Source organism: Diabrotica virgifera, chromosome 3, assembly GCF_917563875.1.
Source record: "Diabrotica virgifera virgifera chromosome 3, PGI_DIABVI_V3a".
Classification (NCBI taxonomy): Eukaryota; Metazoa; Arthropoda; class Insecta; order Coleoptera; family Chrysomelidae; genus Diabrotica; species Diabrotica virgifera.
The window spans coordinates 143,108,313-143,120,391 of record NC_065445.1 but is presented as its reverse complement, the minus strand read 5'-3'; the positions used below and the strand labels follow the sequence as shown (position 1 = coordinate 143,120,391).

Genomic DNA, 12,079 nt, shown 5'->3' with positions numbered 1-12,079 from the left:
ACGTTTTTTGCGTTTAACTCGCTACAACTCTGTTTCATTTTAATATTTTTTTCTGAAATTTTTATAGTATATATTTCTCACATTGCTGAAGACAATGGAACCTGTTTTAATCTTTCAGTCTAATTATAATAAAAGTTATGAATTTTTTAAAGGAAAAGGTGCATATTCCTGAATTGCAAAATTTAATCGCAAAAGTTGAGTGACAAAATTTGAAATTTCGCTTTTTAATCAGTTTATGTTAAAATATAGAGTAGGTACAAAAAACAAAATGTTTTATAGAAAAAAAATGGTGCAACTTTTAATTTTAAGAAAAACGTGATTTTATTTTTATTTTTAGGGTAAAATTGCGATTTTGACAGTATGTCCCCACTTAAAATTCAAAATAGACCTCATTTTCATTTTCAGCACCATCTAAAACATAAAGTATGACCAAAATTAGCCATTCACCACAGCGTGGTCAGTATCTCAAGAAATAAATAAGCGTTTTTTTTTGGAGTGCCACTCGTCTATAAAGTCGCATAACTTTTTTCCTGCTGTATATATTGACTTAAAATTTTCTAGAAAACTTCTTCATGACCCTATTTTTTAATGATGTGTTAGTTAAAATTATAAACTAAAAAGTTTGTCAGTCAACTTTTTTAAGTAAACACGAGACTAACGAAATCTGACGACTAAATGTTTAAAAATTGACAACCCTGCTTTTAATTTGTATAAATATCTCGGACAAATCTCATTATTATCTAAATTCTTCAAAGATGGTACAGCAAAATTTTCAAAAAGAAATACTTACAGCGACCAAAGATACAGCGAGTTATAGTTGAAAAATCATCTAAATTAATTTTTCGCATTTTTGCATAGAATTTAATTTTTGAACATGTTCCACCAAGTCTAGATAAAAATAACTTTATATTTGGAATCATCGACCTCGAATATATAAAGAATGGCCAAAATTGGTCATTCACGTTAAAGTTGATTTTCGTGGTCGGTATAACGTCGTTTTAGGGGTTGCTGCCGCTCGCTTAGCTAAGTACTTTGATAGACCACCTGTTTGCTAAAGCGCAACCGGTGGGAATGAGAAGACAAGGTAGGCCAAAGTGGAGGTCGATAGATCTGGGTAATGCAGGGTGCTCAGAAGATTGATGTGCCAACTGGAAATTCAAACAAGAAACAGAGCAGCATGGCGCAGAATTTTGTTTAAATTTATTTTTCTGTTTTCTTGGAGGGTACTAGATCATCGTCTTATGTTAATTTCGAAATATATATATCATTCAGATTTACAATTCCTACCCATCCGCTGAAAGCGTTTGCTGAAACATAAGAGACATCATTAGTCACCGTCTACTCCATTTTTGATATGAACTGTCCATATAGGTTGTTATGTGTTCTTATCATATTCCTTGTATTCCGATATAGACTTTTTAGTATACATATATAGTAGATTAATGGTAACTCCTCTTCCTTCTAATTCTGTCTATAAGTAGCTTTAATTGATGTACTACCATTACTGAATTTTTTCAAATACATGTATTAATATTTATGTATGTTTCAGAACAAAACTAGCCTAGAGGACGGGTCCGATTCGAAGCCCACCACCCCTTTAAGCCCCACACTGAGCAAGGTATCTCCCTGGCTTGTCTCATCAGATGTGGTGTCAGCCCCAGTCTCGAAAGTCGATACCACCGAAACGACAATAATACGAAAATCTGTGATTACAACGCAGCTATGAGAAGACGAGTACACTATCTTTGTTGTTTTTTTAATGAGAAGAGCCTTGTGCGTTTGTCTATTTTTAAAGTTATTTTCTTAAAGCAAATAGTTATTTATACACTTGAGCCGCTTAAAAGATGGAATCCAAGGTCGCGTGATCACTTAATGCATGCATCGACCGGTCGTTCGAAGCCAGGCCTTCTAAGAACTATTTACACGGTCATTATTTATGTTCCGCTAGTGAATTTCGTTAGGCAGTGCTTAAAATTTGGTTTTCTGGAGCGGTGTAAATGTGGGAAAAGTGGTGACATCGGGAGAGTAACGTTTAAGAGGGCGTGCCGTTCACGTGATCAGTCCATCTTTTTAGCGGCTAGACTATAGTTTTGGTATATCACTATGTGATATGCGACAATAAATTAAAACACTCTTGATAAGAAAAATATTTTTTTTAAATCCACGAGGAAAATAAATTCCTGCAGCTGGTTGTATACCATAAATCACAAAAAATAATAAATTTCTTTGTAAAAGGTATATTTAAAAATCCCTAAAAGGGGTTGCATCGCGGAACAGAACGTTTTCGGATTACTAATTCCATCATCAGTGTTAATTCCAGTAATGTACATATCTGAGACACCAAAATGTTTGGGTAAAAAATCTTCAAATGTAAAGATTTAAAAAAATTTGCATATTATTATTTAAAAGATGTGATGTATAAAATATTCCTGGATTTAACACAGGACTCTTCCCACATGGGTTGCAATATCCAGAGGTCAGAACCTCAATCAAATATTTACAATATTTAAAGGGTTTTTACCCAAACATTTTGGCGGCTCAGACATGTACATTACTGGAATTAACACCGATGATGGAATTAGTATTTCGAAAACGTTTTGTTGTGTGATGTAACTCCTTTTAGGGATTTACGAAATATACCTTTTACAAAGGAATTTACTTCTTTTTTAAATATTTTTGATGTACAAAAGTTGGAAAAACATTCAAGGTTCTTTAGAGTTCAATTCAAACTAAAACTCTTGAACTACGCTATCATATAAGTATTGCAATTGGTATTGGTAGCTCCTAATTTAGTTTATGATGCTTAGTTCATGAGTTTTACCTAATTAAGTACTTAAGTTGCTTAAGACGGCCATGTACTTATGGTTTTAAGATTGTTTCCTATAATATTAGTAACTACACACAACTGAAAAATGTTTCATGTTCTGGCTGCAGAGATTTTAAACCTTTTAATATCCATCACTTATGTTATATGGTGCATCCATGAAATTCTGAACAGCCTTTATATTTCGAGAGATTTCACACGATTCAGAGGCCCACTTCAAGTGACCAGGCCTCATTTGTGTACATCAGGATGAATGATCTTTTCTACTAAGTAATGCCGTTCCTTACTCAAGAAACAGAAAATGACTGGGCAGCCCCCATTAAGATGTTAAATGGTTTCTTGGGCTTCATATCCATATCAGCATTTATCGTTTTGGACATGAGAGACTTTGACTATATATTTCAGGTAATTTTTGGTTGGTATAACCTGATCCTGAATGGTGAGTAATTAACCTTCCGTTTCGGGGAACATCTTTCCTGATATTAACCAATAGTTCGACGCTGTATTGTCGTTATAGTCTTGACTGACCTCATTGGGATGTCGCCCGTGCAGATGTTAACCCGTCCATGTGCGCATTTTTTTCGTCCTTTGTAAGCTGGTTTTTGCGCATTTCTGGTTCCCTGAGTTTGATCAGCGTTGTGTCATATACTGCGCAAATAGCGCTATGTAGAGTAGATGTATCAGCTTGAATCTGAAAATAATTTCTTAGATAAGCAATCTATTAATCTACTTGCTCACCTATATCCATAAGTCCTCTTCCTCCTAAATTTCGCGGTAATGTCGTTCTTTCTACTGCACTTCGAGGATGGTGTTTTTGTGCCTTTGTGAGATGTGTTCTTATTTTTCGCTGAAGATTTTCTATACCCGTTTTTGTTCACTTAATATTACCAAATTGTTTATTGCCTTTAAGAAATTTCTACTGTTAAGGTGTGAGCGACGCAGCATTCTACAGTTTTTAGCTCCGATCTAGTTGGTTTCGAGTGGAAGCCATTAATTTTAAGTCATCAACATTAATTTCAATCATCAACAGATGATTAAGCTTCGCCACCACATTGGTGGTATTTTTGATGCTAAAACCTGAGTCAGTGGAGTTAATTAAATATCTGAGATAGTGGGTTCATAGCTAGACAGAAACACAGTGGACTCAACGAATCTCCTTAGAACAGGCCCCGGCTGATTGCTATATTTTCCCTTTCGATGTTATTTTCACCAGCTTTTTGAAGGTTATTATCATTATGTTTAAAATGTCTATTACTAGCCATAACTTGGAACGTAATATGATAATTGCAGTGAGATATGTTAGGTTTTGTAGTTTCGCTTTGTCATTTGATTAAAATTTATATTTTATTATTCTTTAAATCCTTTTTATTTATTGAGAATTACTCTATTTTCATTTCATTTCTTTTAATTCGTATTAGTGCCTTTATACGACAATAGTATTAGTAAATCCGCCATTAAATCTATATCGCGAAGTATTTTATTACCTTTATTGTCGGATACAAAGAAATATACGTAATAATACATATATTTACTTTATGTAGCTACGTCATACTGGAACTCGAAAGTGAATAAAATAAGCAGTTTTTTAGGTATAAAAACTGGTATACTAAATTCGCTAATCTGAGACACAACTGTCTAGTGATTTTAGTAATTTTTTTGGGAAGTTAGTTTGCTAGACGTGACTGGAAATTACTACATAATCAAACATACGTGCTCATAGCCAATATTATTAATAGTAAACAGACATAAATCTTACGCCAATCAATAATTATTTATTTACACCATAATACTTATACTGTATTTATAATAAATGAGAAAATTATTTATTGTACAAAATAAAAATATTTTAAGGAAATAAATTCCGCAGAACTGTATGAGTTTAGTGTACACTCCCACTATTTCCAATAATTCTTCTTTTTTTAATGAAAGAGTAAGTTTATTTTAGCAGTTAATAGTGTGAGGTAGGAATTTTTGTGTTGTATGTTTCCTACTCTGAATGTGTCAAAATGAATCTCGGCTAAGCGAATTTAGTTTAGTCAATAGTTATTGTGCATATAACTTAAAATTTTTAAGAGCATATCTGTGTCATACTTTCGTTAGATTCAATAAATAGTCATTTAAGTCATTTAGTCGCATTTTTGTTAACTTAAGACCATCTCTACATAGCACGCACGACATCACCAAAGTAAGCGGTAATTTTTGTCAAGCACTAACCTAGTACAGTAGACTCCCTTTATAACGAGAACTGAAATGGCGGACTAATTCCCTCGTTATAAGTGGATCTCGTTATATCAGACAACAATAATATTGTGCATACCACCACCACTAAAATGTTTTGATGCATCTTACGTAGTTTATTAGGTGTCGGTGGTCGACCTCAACAATGAAATTTGCCCGTCTTAAATTGTAAATTTCCAACAATATTCAATATCGGTTGATAGATAAATAAGAAGGATGAAGTTTATTACCGGCGGTGGAATTTATTACAGCACTGGTCTCAATAAGCACACAGATGTTGGGTATTCTTGTATACAGGCAGTTATGGTATTTATTTATGACCATCTCCACACCAAAAACAGGTAAAGAAACATATTTTTTCATTTTTCCTCGTTAAAACCAAATATACCTCGTTATAGAGGTGTTATAGTTCAATAGGAATTTCATGGGACATCTAGTGTACCTCGCTATAAGCGAAACCTCGTAATACCCGTGTTCGTTATAGAGAGAGTTTACTGTACTAAAAAACTGATTTCACATAAATATTTCGGTGACTGAAAATTAAATAGGTTAACACAGCACTCAACCGGCCTGAATAAAGCTAATTCATTTTTGTTGTTAACCAGTATGTAGCAAAATAATAAATATAATGTTGACAAAATATAAAAAAGATTACAGTAGTGTGAATATTTTTTAATATGTAATAAAATAGCTTAACAGCTAGTTATGAACAACCTAATAATTGAAAAGTTTTGTTTAATAAGTAGTAATAAGTTAAAACAAGAATTACATTATACAGTATTTGTGCACTACATTACCTTTTGATCAAACTTTTTATGCGTGAAATTGTATAGTTGGTTCGCTAATCTCGAGAAACAACTTTCTATTAATTTTAGCAATTATTTTTTGCGAAATTAGTTACATTTTGACAGACTAAAAGTAGCTGGAAATTACTATATAAACAGCACGAATAATACAATTATTTATTATAATATCACACCTCCGCTCAAAGAGTGGCATAAGTCAAAAAGGCAAAGTTTCGAGAAAACGACGTTTAAAGTTTGTCCCACGGTACACGTACAGACGGTATGCAGAGGCGCATCTCTCTCGCTGTTGTGACGTCAAGCGCGAGGAGCATGATTTGTAAATGCATATCATTTTCAGGAGCTACGTTCCAGTACGGTACACGTACAGACGGTATGCCGATTTTGGCGCCTAATTCTGTCCGTTTCGCGCACGACGTCAGCTTCGAGGAACCCACACACTTGCCACTTGACTTGCAGATACATTTTTACATGCATTTGTGAAATCCTTTACACCTGATAGTTTTACGGAGCGGAGGATATATTTTGTTACTTCTAATTATTAGACATTATTGAACGTATTAATATTTAATTTATTATTTGTATTGTTTTTGGTATCGTGTGGGTCTAGCATAAATTTACAATGCCGAATTGTGCCGTATATAATTGCAAAAACTGTAATCAAAGTACAAAAGGTACGAAAATAAAATACTTCAGCTTTCCAAAGACAGATAATTTGTCGAATCAATGGATAATCGCTTGTCGCAGAGAAGATAAAATTAATTTAACAAATGTTAAGTTTGGAATTAATTCTAAAATGCATATCACATATACTGTCTTAACTCGACAAACGACGCTTTATACACATCTTAGATGGACAAATGCTTTGCACAAGTCGATATGTGACACTGTTTGTGTTCGATGCGTCGTTGATTTTGGATAATCGTATAATGACACTAATGTCATCTAACGAACGATAAATACTTGACCCATAGACGTGACACTTTGTGAGATAGCAGTTTATAGTTTTGCAATAAATCCGATTTTAAAATTTTTCCAGTTATTCTAAAATTGTATGAGTTTAGTATACACTCCCACTATTTCTAATAATTCTTCTTTTTTCAATAAAAATTTATGCAATGGCAAGTTTATTTGAGCTGTTAATAGCGTGAAGTAGGAATTTTTGCGTTGTATGTTTCCTACTTTGAATCTGTCAAAATGTGTCATGAGTTGAGCGAACAGAGTTTGCTTATCCTTTTATTAATTTTTGAAACCGGCTCGAAATAAAATATTCAAATAATTTATCCATTTAAGTTCCCTATTTCCTAAAATTGTTAAAATATTTTTCATAATTGGACAGATATACAACTTGAATAAACCCATATACAGGGTGGCCGGATATAACGAAACAGAAGCATTATCAGAAACTGAGAAAATATGTTTGAAAAACCTAGCGAGACGAAAGAGGGACACATTTTTGCAGTATTTTCTATTATTTTACTTTTACCCCTAATCCAGGGTCAAACTCTTTCATCCTTGGGTTTCAAATCGCTCTTGCAATTCTTATTACATTAGTTTTTAAATTCTGTCCAATACTTTATTTGATTTATTAAAAAAAAATAAACTTTAAAATTAACATTTTTACCTGTTAACTGATGACCTCCGGTGTTCAAAACGTTCTCAGATTCCGAAGCATTTGCAGAGTGATTCTTCGGCATTCGTTGACGTAAATCTTATAAAGATGCGAATGATCTATAGATTTCACTTTTTAGATGTCCCCACAAAAAGAAATCCAGAGGAGACAAATCTGGTGAACAAGAAGGCCAATCCAATGACGTGGAAAATTTTGGTCTAAATAATGACGAACAAGTAAAACAAAATGCGGAAGAGCACGTTCCTGTTGAAATTTCAAATTATCTTCATCATATTCTTCATTATTTTCAATAATTTCAGTAAACGCAGCATTTATCACGTCTTTCAGTAATTGTATATACATTTTGTCAGTCAAATTGTGAGGTAAAAAGATGGTCCCACCAGTCGATCACCGAAAATAATAGCCCATACATTTTATTTTTGCGATTGTTATCTATGCACCTCTGGAAAATCGTGGGATTTGAATTAGACCAATAAAGACGATTGTGACGATTTACAGTTCCGTTTATGAAAAAAATGCATTCATCTTAGAAACAGATATTAAAGAGAAACGGTAGATCGGCTTGCTTACTCAATATTTCCCAAAACTGTAAACGGCAGTCATAATCATCCTCATTAGATTCTTTCACTACACTTCCTACATTCATCATAATCATACATATCCAAGTGGAGCAAAGAGCACCTTGCGGTGTTTCAAGTAGCATGAGACAGTCCCGGCGCTAGGGTATGAGACGCCCGCCTGCAAAACTAGTTTAGGCGCCCTTAGGTTTTTTTAATTTAGTATTTTGTATAACACCAGCAGAAACAAAGCTCATTTTGGCGCCCGCCTGCAGTGCATCCCTTACAGGCCCATTATCGCCGGCCCTGGCATGAGGTATGATGGTGAGGTTTTCTCCATTCTCTTCTGTTTTTTGCTTTTTTGCATCGTTTCATGTTAAATTATTTTCTTTTGAGTTCTTTCTCTATTGTTCTTTTCCACGTATAATATGGTCTACCCTTTCTTCTTTTGCCTTGAGCATTGTAATGTAGAGCTTGTCTAGCAATATTTGTTGCTGGTTTTCGTAAGGTGTGTCCTATCCAATTCCATTTCCGATTATTTATTATATGTTCTATCCTTTCTTCATTTTGTTATTCTCACACTTCCTACTTTAAGTATATTTTATAGGGATGGAATTTGTTGTTAAAAATGGTGTAAACGCTAGTTCGGTTGATTCCAGATACAGCTGCTATATAGTTGCCTCGTCCTATGTCCTAACACTTTAACTGCTTGATTAACTATAAGCTCTTCAGTTTCTCATTTTTTGTTACCTACATTCCCAGTTTCCTATTTTTTTTTGCTGGCTCCAGAACATACTGCCTACTGACATGTTTATTTTAAAGTCACTCATTAAATTGCCGAGCTGTCATATTGTCACATTTAGGGCCGGTACTTTATGTCCCGGTTAAACCTCGGTTAGCTAACCGGGGTTTAATCGGGACAGAAAAGTACCTCATAGGGCCTCTTGCGTTGTAATAAAAGCAATTATAATTATTATTATAATTATTTATGAATATAATAATAAGTATAATTGCGTTTATGTCTATGTTATACATATATTTCTGTCCCGATTAAACCCCGGTTAACTAACCGGCTGTTAACGGAGACATAAAGTACCCGGCCTTAGTGTTCATAAGATACAAAGAAATTATATCTACCATTTTCATGGTATACTGAATTCGCCCTATCGAGATTCACTTTGACACTGACGTTAGTAATTTCTTCTTCTTATTTTAGTTTCATGGCCTCCACCTCTTAGGTACTTGACCAGCCCTCGTATTTGACTTTAATTGGAAGGGAATCCTCTTTTCAAAGGGTCTGGATTTTTCCATATTCCCCTCGTTAAATTCATTGTGATATACTTTTCAAAAAACTATTTTATATTTTAATTTGAAATATTGTTAAAAATTGATTGATCTTTCTTAAGGTTTGGTCATTAATATTATGTAGGAGATTTTGTATTGCAATGGGGGTAGGACTTCCTATATTAACAAGTTCCTGATACAGGTCAAATTGATTTGTTTTGTTAATTGGGCATTCAATTAACATATGAGTTATACTTCCAATTTGTCCACATTCACAAAAAGGAGTATCACTACAATTGATTTTAAACAAATGGTCTGGTGTATGACAATGGCCCGTTCGCATTCTAATAATTGATGTCAAGTGCCTTCGATCCACAAATGTGAATTTGTGGAACCAAGGGTTTATAGAAAAATCACTTTGGCATGGTTGATACCATTTCCCTTTAGTTTTAAACTGTTTTGTCCATTCAACTTTAAACTCATTTACAATTTTTTGTTTAATAAAAGGCCAAAAGTCAAATTTACCTATTTTAATGTCTGCAGGAACATTTAAAGTCTTGCCTATATTTGCCAATTTATCAGCCTCTGTATTCCCCTTTACTCCAGTATGGCCTGGGATCCAAGCTATTATATTAATTCCTGCTTACGTTTACTCGATAATGAGTCTTTTAGTTAGGTTTACAATATGGTTGTTTGTCCCCCAGGTGGTGTTATGTAATTTTTGGATAGCACTTTTAGCATCCGAAAAAATTATTGCTTCTTTAATATTTTTTTCAATACAAACATATACTGCCTTATTAATTGCAATAATTTCTGCAGTGCATATTTGAGTGTGCTCATGTAATCTGGATGCATAGTTATAATTTATTGAAGGTATGTGTACCCCAAAACCTACTGTCCTCGACCCGGGATCTAAAGAACCATCTGTAAATACCCATGTATAATGAGATATTTGTCAAAATTATTTTTGATTTCAATTACATATGGTGGCTCTTGTGATTTCCAAAATCCTATTTTATAATTTAATTTGGTTCCCAACTCTGACAGGATGTCGTTCAGTGGATTTTTCAGATCAGCTAGGATTTTCAGATAGAAGTTAGCGCAAAGTATTTTTCTTCTTGCATCTAATGAAATTTCTCCACTTTCTGCTAACAAAGTAATTTCTTTTTTGCGAAGTTCAGTTGTCAGAAGTGACTGGAAATTACTACACAACCAACGTACCTGCCATTATTATTAATAGTAAACAGACATAAAAATAACATAGACCTTACGCCAATCAATAATTATTTATTTATTTACACCATTATAATGTATTGATAACAAATGAGAAAATTATTTATTGGACAAAATAAAAATATTTTGTAGAGATAAACTTCACAACATTTTATGAGATTGGTAGACACTCCCACTATTTCCAATAATTCTTCTTTTTTTAATGAAAGATTAAGTTGATTTTAGTTAATAGTGTGAGGTAGGAATTTTTGTGTTGTATGTTTCCTATTCCGAAAGTGAATCTCGGTAGTGCGAATTCAGTATATTAAATTTTCAGATTACAAATTAATGCTTACAACTGATATTCACGTTTATTTAATTTTATTTAATTTCACGTTATGTATATATAATCCTATCATATATCATTTACTTAGTGTGACAAAAAAACAAAAGTAAAATAATCTAAAATGCGGGAACGTGTCCCCATTTAATCAAACATCGATGTGCCACTGTTTTTTTTAATGTCGCAGTTCCTGCTAATGCCTCTATTTCGTTTTCGTCCGGCCGCTCGGTATATATCAATACTTGTCAAATTACCTTAATTTCTATTGACTTTACTGAATAAAAAAAATAGCTGAATTTAATTGAAAAATAAAAAATGTTAGATGGCTGTTGTCGATTTTTTAAGCTAGCTGTCTCTCTGTTCCCTGTTCTTAGTCAATTCGAAATAGGACAACAAAGTTGACAAAATAAGTATTATAACATTACTGTAATCTTCCCAATGACATTTTTTAAAATGTATTACCTTTCAGTATAGTTTTAAGAGTTTTGTTTAAACGTTCTCATTTGTTTTAGATCTGTTATACAGTATAAAATACGACAATTTTGTAGATCTGATTATAGGTAATCTGCATACAAGTGCCATTCCATTAACAAAGTCAATGTATGGCAAAATTATAGAATTATCTAACTCGTTCATATGGCAGTTATGTAGTTTTAGGTTTTAGCCATAAAAATGTATTAATATTTATGCTTCCATGTCAAAATAATAAGACTTTGAAACATTCTATTCTATTTGTATCCGTCCTTTATATACTCTTAATAAAGTATTTATGTATGTTTTTAAATTGTTTTTTATTTAAATGAAACAATTATAATTTAATTCGGTTCCAATCCATGTTTTAAAAGAGACAATAGGGTACACTTACGTGAAAATAGTTTTAAGTTTTAATTCATTCTCTTTCCCATTATCCCTATGCGGGGTCGGCCTGCTTAATTGCATTTCTTCATAAGTTTCTATCTTAGGTCATATCAACATTTACCGATATATCCTGTCTAAGCGTTCCCCTACAGGTCTTTTTTTGACCTGTGCATGACCAACATCTTAACCAAACCATCTTAACCTATGTTCCCTCATTTTGGCATAAATTGGTGCCACCTTCAGACTTCCCCTAATATACTAATTCCTAAATTTATCCTTTTTTGTTACTCCACTCATCCATCTAAGTTTTTGTTCTTCTTTCTGTTC

General features: G+C 33.1%; 1 protein-coding gene across 5 annotated transcripts in view; it reads left to right on the top strand.

Moving 5' to 3' along the window:
* Positions 1-11,678, top strand: part of LOC114333433 (band 4.1-like protein 5) — a 174,140-nt gene extending 162,462 nt beyond the window's left edge. For all 5 annotated transcript variants that reach the window (XM_050645567.1, XM_050645568.1, XM_050645566.1 and 2 more), the window contains one exon: positions 1,550-11,678. In XM_050645567.1, coding sequence (XP_050501524.1) covers positions 1,550-1,726 — 177 coding nt within the window. In that variant the 3' untranslated portion in view covers positions 1,727-11,678. The remainder of the gene's footprint in view (positions 1-1,549) is intronic.
* Positions 11,679-12,079: the final 401 nt, after the last annotated feature.